Source organism: Oncorhynchus gorbuscha, linkage group LG03, assembly GCF_021184085.1.
Source record: "Oncorhynchus gorbuscha isolate QuinsamMale2020 ecotype Even-year linkage group LG03, OgorEven_v1.0, whole genome shotgun sequence".
Taxonomy (NCBI): Eukaryota; Metazoa; Chordata; class Actinopteri; order Salmoniformes; family Salmonidae; genus Oncorhynchus; species Oncorhynchus gorbuscha.
Window position 1 is genome coordinate 38393806 of NC_060175.1, and position 8718 is coordinate 38402523.

The window sequence follows — 8718 nt, forward strand, 5'->3', positions numbered from 1 at the left end:
ACGAACTAACCCCTCTGTGTCAAAAATAGTTTTAGACTGATTTGTAATAATATTTCAATATGAAGGAAGTATGGCTTAAAATGCATCAGAGAGGTATTGGGAAGTTCATGAAAACATTAGGCAATGAATGAATGATCTTCTGTGTAGAAAAGAACATCCTCATTGATAATGTTCTTCTTACTGCCTGGTCCTGTCCACTCTGTTCTAAGGGGTTCTGAGGGAAACAGAAGACACATTTGGGGTCAAAATATTTTGTAGCTTAAACCATTAAAAAGTTAGTCACAATTCTAGGAAGAAAACAGAAACTGCTCTGTTTATTACTCAGCTCCATTGAATGCAAGGCCAGGTCCGCTGTGGTGGTGACACCTCTGAAGCCTTCCCATCTCCAACAGTATCAAGCAAGGATGTATCTTGGGCCCGGTGCTCTTGAACATGTTTTTCACTGCCGTCCTCATCCACACTTCTAAGGACCTCAAAGAAGGAATCTACATCAGATACAGGGATGATGGGCTTTGAGCAAAAACCAAAATACAAGAACATCTTTAACGTGAGAACCTCTTCACCAAATACTGTGCCCTCCTCATGCACACAGGGGTAGACCTCCAGTCTTCGGCAGACTGCTTTGATAAAGCTTGCAAGAGTTTTGGTTTTACCATCAGCTTGGAAAAAACTGTAGTCCTCAGTCAACTATCACCCCTGTCCAACCCAGTGGCCCCAGCATCCACCTCAGTAGGTCTGAGCTCCAGAATGTAGACCACTTCACATACAGTATCTGGGGAGCACCATCTCCAAGGACGGCTCACTCAAAGAATAAATAATAAGCAGAATCCAGAAAGCAAGCCAGTCATTGGGAAGGCTGAGGAACAGGATACTTAACCATACACCCTCACTCTTTCCACAGAGATGAAAATCTATCATACTGTAGTGATCACAACCCTGCTGTATGGCTGTGAAACTTAAAGCCAACTTCATGTCAAGCAGCTGAATATATTCCACACACAATCTCTCGATCCAGAATCATCTCTTGCATTGTAAATAAACACCATTCACCTACCAAATATCAAACCTGGCTCATCTGCAACATGACTGTGCTAGCCTACCTTGCTGAGCTTAAGCCTAGGCATTAGCTAGGGGAGCACACACAAGTTTTCAGACAACACGAGAGGTTGTTATCGCGCAAGCATCTCTGAACCACCTGTGGTAAGTTACATTAACATTAGTGTCTTTGAATGCTTGAACGTATGTTCACACTCCACCCTGGGTTTCCCATGAGCTGTATGTCCCTCTGTGTTTATCAAATCTGATCATTACCCCTCATATCCACACTGACAGGGGTGTGTGTGTGTGTGTGTGTGTGTGTGTGTGTGTGTGTGTGTGTGTGTGTGTGTGTGTGTGTGTGTGTGTGTGTGTGTGTGTGTGTGTGTGTGTGTGTGTGTGTGTGTGTGTGTGTGTGTGTGTGTGTGTGTGTGTGTGTGTGTGTGAAAGAGAGAGAGAGAGAGAGAGAGAGAGAGAGAGAGAGAGAGAAGAGAGAGAGAGAGAGAGAGAGAGAGAGAGAGAGAGAGAGAGAGAGAGAGAGAGAGAGAGAGAGAGAGAGAGAGAGAGAGAGATAGTAATATACTGACAGTATATGGGAGAATGTGTGTGTGTGTGTGGCAATGCAGTCTAATATCCACCCTGACAGAGCTGGCAGAAGCGAGCTGACCCCGGCTCGTGAGGTCGTTCTAACCCATTTCCTGCCGGCTGGTGCTGGACTGTTTGTGATGGCGACACATCTCGCTCTGTTCGTGGGGCAGGTGTGGAGAGGGAGCAACTCCGTGTCTATGTGAATGCATGAGAGAGAGAGAGGCTCAGTTAGAAAGTTATTTTAGGCACAGTCAACCCAGTAAGTTATTTTTAGGATTGATGGACTGAGTGTGTGTTGTGCTGAATGACAGCATGTGTATGTATACTTACAGATTGCAAAGCAGGAAATGCAAACTTGTAGTCTATTTGAAGTTTCAAAATGTATAAACCTCTACAAAAATCTCCATGATATATAATTCACATAATAATTCACATTTCCTGTTACTGCAGGATTATTTTCCTGCTGTAGCAAACTCACTCAAATTAAGATCCTACATCTGTATGTGCTTGCTTGTGTATGTGTGTGTTGGCATCAGAGCAGACTGGCAGGCTTGGGAGGCTGTGGTAAGGCAGTGTATGTGGATGGTGGAAGGTGGCTGTGTAGGTCGTGTGAAAGAGCCGTCAGAGTGACGCTTTCCCTGAATTTGATATAGATCAACAAAGCTCCTAACAGAGTCACACCCCTATACCCTCCTCCTCCATACCTTTAATTTATCTACCCCTCCTCTGCTCCTCACCCCATAATACCCCTTCTCTACCTCGCCTCTCCACCTCCGTCCTCTATACATCTCTCCTCTTTCCACCTCATCTCACACTACCTCTTCTGTTTACCTCCTCTCTTTACCTCTCCTCTTTACCCTTCCTCCCTCTTCCTCTCTACCCCTCCTCTCTTTTCCTCTTTACTTACTCACTCCTCCACATTTCTACCAAAAGAATCCCACTGCGTGTGTGTGCGCTTGTGTATGTGTTTGGGATAAGATGTTCCTTTCAGGATATTGTATTATTCCAGGGTGAGCATTCTCTTGAGTTTGGGGATCCAGGTAAACCATCGGAATGCCATCGGAATTCCATTGGACTTCCATGGGAATGCGGCGTGATAAATCTCACCGACACAGCCTTGCAAGAGGACACACATACCAACTTCTATAGGTTCGCTACAAAACACACACAACCCCCCCAGCCATACTGTCAGTGATATCATCAATTCTACGTGGACATTTATGAAGAGACATGTGTTCTCAGAATATTCTCCCACAAGACTCAGTGTCTTGGTGTTATTTTGTTCTATACAGTAATGGATGTTCGTGTTGCCATGGTGATGAACATATACTGGGCCACCCCTGTGTGTGTGTGTGTGTGTGTGTGTGTGTGTGTGTGTGTGTGTGTGTGTGTGTGTGTGTGTGTGTGTGTGTGTGTGTGTGTGTGTGTGTGTGTGTGTGTGTGTGTGTGTGTGTGTGTGTGTGTGTGTGTGTGTGTGTGTGTGTGTGTGTGTGTGTGTAAGACAGGTGGGTCTGAGTGGTCTGTGGGGATTTATATGTGAGTATGCCCTTCTCCGTGGTGACAGTAGACTCATGAACACATTGAATCTCCAAGGATAACAAAGGCTCCCAGCCTGAGACATACTCTCAGTCAAGCCACTCTCTGATTAAACACATATTTACGTGTACACACACACACACACTCATCTCCTCCTCCTTCACAAAGATAAACACCTACAAAACAGCCCCCAAATTAAGTTATTGAATGATGTCACCTAGGTAATCAAAGCTAAGTTCAGTAAGGCATTAAACAGCTTCAGGAAGAAGCTACAGTATCTGCTTGTTCACAGAATCTCTCCTATCCACATTCCTCACTTCACTGATCACACACTCATAAAAAATGTATAGTTGATGCTTAACTTTCACATGCATCTGGAAGGAAGAATATAATCGAATAGAGAAAACAAATATCCACATAGAGGCCTGCAGCTTTCTCCTCCTAATACTCACAGGCATCCACACCACAGATGTACAGAGCTGTGGATGAGGTGATCTGTGAACTGTAAAATATTTCACAGCGTGAAACCGAGTTTTGTGAGTGCACAAAACATTAGGAACATATGCTCTTTCCATGACATAGACCAGGGCTGCCCAACCCTCTTCCCGGAGATCTACCCTCTTTTTGGTTTTCAGCTCAACCCTCTTCCTGGAGATCTACAGTCCTGTTGGTTTTCAGTCCAACCCTAATTTAACACACCTGATTCTACGAAATTAGCTGCTCAACAAGACCTGAACTAGCTGAATCAGATATGATAAATTAGGGTTGGACCGAAAACCAAAGGGACAGTAGATCTCCAGGAAGAGGGTTGGGCAGCCCTGACATAGACTGACCAGGATAATCCAGGTAAAAGCTATTGATGTCACCTGTTAAATCCACTTCAATCAGTGTAGATGAAGGGGAGGAGACAGGTTAAATAATTATTTTTAAGCCTTGAAATAATTGAATCTGCAACGCTGCTGGGTTTTCCCCCACTCAAAGGTTTCACTTGTGTATCAAGAATGGTCTACCACCCAAAGGACATCCAGCCAACTTGACACAACTGTGGAAAGCATTGGCCAGCATCCCTGTGGAACGCTTTTGACACCTTGTAGTCCATGCCCTGATGAATTGAGGCTATTCTGAGCGCAAAAATTGGAAGGTGTTCCTAATGTTTTGTACACTCAGTGTGTGTATACATTTACATTTAAGTCATTTAGCAGACTGAAACTGCCAAAATAGAGGAAAACATCAAGTGTCTTAATAGGGTGTTGGGCCACCACAAGCCAGTGTCTGGAACTCTATTGGAGTGCTACAACAACATTCTTCCACCAGAAATTCCATCATTTGGTGTTTGGTTGATAGTGGTGGAAAATGACGTCTCAGTATTGGCTTGGGTTGAGATATGGTGATTGATACAGCCATGGCATATGCCTTACATTGTTTTCATGCTCGTCAAACCATTCAGTGACCACTTGTGCCCTGTGGCTGGGGACATTCTCATCCTATAGGTGCGTAGCCAAAATGTTGACCTGCCCAGCATTTTTATACATGACCCTAAGCATAATGGGACGTTAACTGCTTAATTAACTTGGGAACCACACATGTGTGGAAGCATCTTTTTTCAATATATTTTGTATCTCTCATTTACTCAAGTCTTTCCATTATTTTGGCAGCTACTGTATGTATGTATGTATGTATGTATGTATGTATGTATGTATGTATGTATGTATGTATGTATGTATGTATGTATGTATGTATGTATGTAATGTAATGTAATGTAATGTAATGTATGTATGTACGTGTGACATCCACTTTCACCCAAATAAACGAAGGTAACCTATAAAATTTGATATGTTATGTTCAATACTGTAAATGACTGTTTTATCAGTGGGGCAAGAGCGACATCTTTTGGTCGATTATTAGTAATCTGTATAGACTTTTGTCCTCTGGTATAAACTGCAACAGCACATTAGATTTGTGATTAAAAACTGGATACGTTAAGTTTATTCTAATGTGAATAAATAAAACTAAATAATGACGTTATTTTACCGTTCACTTGAATGGAAATAACAGCTATCTCAGGTAGGAACCAACGTTGGTACGTGTTATGACTGAACCATTCCGGGGTTCTTTTCTGGTTACACACAGTTTCCTTCCAAACAGCTGTTTTATACCTCAGTGTTTGAACAGGCGACTGTTGTCTGCACTTTCTGTGTTGACAATCTGAGCTCTTATTGAACGTGAGTGTTTTTAATACCAGATACCTTTCAAATAAACGTAATTTGATTGTCTGTGTTTATGTTTTTGTGCTAAAGCTGTGGCTAGCTAGCTGGCGAGTTTAAGTGCTCTCTGACTAACGTTAGTTGCCAACGTTAGAAGTGGAATGCTAGCTACAGTAGCCAAATTAGCTAGGTTAGGTAGCAAAGATGGCAGCTTACCGTGTTTGTTTGTGGACACAGTAGTATGAATTGTTGATCGCACTGTCCATTAGTTATTTGTTCAAATGTTCACGTGATTACTTTGATTATGCTTTCAATCTTACTGCAGGTCGAGTCGTTGCGCTGTGGTGGCTGTCAGTCAGTAACCATGGAGCCCACCTGTCGCAAAGACAAAGTGAAGTTGAACTCCACTCCTACTCGCGGCGACAGGGCCAAGCAGAAATCCGCCCAGCAGGAACTGAAACAACGACAACGGGCAGAGGTAAAGTCACAACAATGGCTTGCTTGGGTGGCAGTTTTTTTCAAACTAGCTAACTGACAAGAGTTGGTTAAATGGTCAGTCTTTTCCCACGTCTGTCAAACATGTCATTCGACAGTACACAGGCTATAACTGGCTGCAATTCCATGGATGGTTGCATTCTTCCAACTGCTCAAACTTTTGCAGAGAGGTCAAATGACATGTTTCAGTGATAAGGATAACCTACAATAGTTACCCTACATTCAACTTTTGACCCTGCTTTATGATGCCACTGCTAGTTGGCTGATCTTCATTGTTGTGTGTATTTTAGATCTACGCCCTGAATAAGGTGATGACAGAGCTGGAGCAGCAGCAGTTTGAGGCCTTCTGTAAGCAGATGCAATCCCAGGGAGAGTGACTGACAACCTCCCAATTGCAGCCCAGGACCATAACTCTAACCTTCAGCAGCACTGACCCACAGTTCAACTACAGTCTCAACCAGTAAACAAGAGTATTTCTTACATATCATACAGACACGTTGAACTGTGAAGATTGCTGAGCGATTTACAGAGGGGTAATTTATTTTACTTTTTTTAAACAACAAATTGACCTACTTGGGTTCAATTATTTGAATCATTATTTTGTTTTCTGTGCACATTGCACAATTTCTCTAGAGATAAATCAGATCCTGTTTGAACTGTGCAATGTAGTAGGGAGTTGTAGTTTCCAGCAGACCAATATTCTACTTAGTTTTGCGCTTAAAACGTAATTAACTACAATGACCATTCTCCATTGCGCATTTACTTGTACGGCCTTTCTTTTATGCCTGCTACAAAAGAGGCAGAAGAATGCACAATCATGAGGGGGATATAGAGAGCAGTTGTTACTTTGAGGTATCTCTACCTGAAAATAAATGATCTATTCTAAGTGATTGATAGTTGGTATTCAGCAGTCATAAAAGTCTGCCTTATTTACTTTGAAGAACTAAAAAATATAGATTTTGTCAAAGCATATGCAGCAGCTCTATAGAGATGAGCTGTTGACTTGGAATGAAATAAGTCATAAAACAAATATAACATACACAACTGAAATGTGAATAAATGGTTAATAAGTGATAAGCAGCAATGAGCAGTTACTACCATCATGGGACTTTGATTCATTGTTTTATACTGTATTACAGCATTCAACCCAAATAATCAAAACCGAAATCCAAAACCTTTATTTTTTTAAATAATCAAACCGAACCCGAAACGACCTCAACGCACTTATCGTTTAGCACTAACTGTGAATCATTTGCTGAGGGATATTTCCATCCTGGTCCTGTTATGCAGTGGTCGCCATAGACATGATAAGAATCATGTGGATCCCTGGTGGTGTGCTCTCCTATTGCCTCTCCTGTCCTCACGCGCTAAAACGGTTGTGTTTTCTGGTATGTGCAATGTTGTCACTGCGCCAGTCAAAACAGTTTTAGTGCATGGAGTGTAAGGACAATAACACGCAGACAGACTCAAACACTCTGGGGATACCAGCCATTGGTTATCAACATGCTCCATAAGTTGTCATAAGTGGCAATGCGTTGCATTGTGAATGTAACAAGACTAGATTATTGGCATATTCTAAACTCAGCAACAACAAAAAAATGTCCCCTCTGTCAACTGTGCTTATTTTCAGCAAACTTAACATGTTTAAATATTTGTATGAACATAACAAGATTCAACAACTGAGACATAAACTAAACAAATTCCACAGACATGTGACTGACAAAAATGGAAAAATGTGTCCCTGAACAAAGGAGGGGGGGATCAAAATCAAAAGTAACAGTCAGTATCTGGTGTGGCCACCAGCTGCATTAAGTACTGCAGTACATCTCATCCTCATGGACTGCACCAGATTTGCCAGTTCTTGCTGTGAGATGTTACCCCACGCTTCCACCAAGGCACAGACATTTCTGGGTGGAATGGACCTAGCCGTCACCCTCTGATCCAACAGGTCCCAGACATGCTCAATGGGATTGATATCCGGGCTCTTTGCTGGCCATGGCAGAACACTGACATTCCTGTTTTGCAGGAAATCAACGAGCAGTATGGCTGGTGGCATTGTCATGCTGGAGGGTCATGTCAGGATGAGCCTGCAGGAAGGGTACCACACAAGGGAGGAGGATGTCTTCCCTGAAACGCACAGCGTTGCGATTGCCTGTAATGACAACAAACTCAGTCCCATGATGCTGTGACACACCACCCCACACCCTCCACCTCCAAATTGATCCCGCTCCAGAGTACAGGCCTCGGTGTAACACTCATTCCTCCGACCACCACCCCTGGTGAGACAAAAACGCGACTTGTCAGTGAAGGGCACTTTTTTCCAGTCCTGTCTGGTCCAGCGACGGTGGGTTTGTGCCCATAGGCGACGTTGTTGCCGGTGATGTCTGGTGAGGACAGGCCTACGAGCCCTCAATCAAGACTCTCAGCCTATTGCAGACAGTCAGCACTGATGGTGGGATTGTGCATTCCTGGTGTAACTCAGGCAGTTGTTGCCATCCTGTACCTGTCCCACAGGTGTTTTAATTTTTTTAAATTAGGCAAGTCAGTTAAGAACACATTCTTATTTTCAATGACGGCCTGGGAACAGTGGGTTAACTGCCTGTTCAGGGGCAGAACGACAGTTTTGTACCTTGTCAGCTCGGAGGTTTGAACTCGCAACCTTCCGGTTACTAGTCCAACGCTCTAACCACTAGGCTACGCTGCCGCCCCATGCCGTGTGATGTTTGGATGTACCGATCCTGTGCAGGTGACATTACACGTGGTCTGAAACTGCGAGGACGATCAGCTGTCCTTACTGTCTTGGGTGTCTCACAGTACGGACATTGCAATTTATTGCCCTGGCCACATCTGCAGTCCTCAT

The 8718-nt window shown here is 43.3% G+C and overlaps 1 protein-coding gene across 1 annotated transcript; it reads left to right on the top strand.

Moving 5' to 3' along the window:
• The first annotated feature begins 5252 nt into the window (after positions 1–5252).
• On the top strand, positions 5253–8403 carry LOC124020099 (small vasohibin binding protein). The gene is made up of 3 exons (XM_046335498.1): positions 5253–5381; positions 5689–5841; positions 6149–8403. The coding sequence occupies exons 2-3, from the start codon at positions 5728–5730 to the stop codon at positions 6233–6235; spliced, it is 201 nt and encodes a 66-aa protein (XP_046191454.1). The 5' UTR covers positions 5253–5381; positions 5689–5727; the 3' UTR covers positions 6236–8403.
• The last annotated feature ends 315 nt before the right edge of the window (positions 8404–8718 follow it).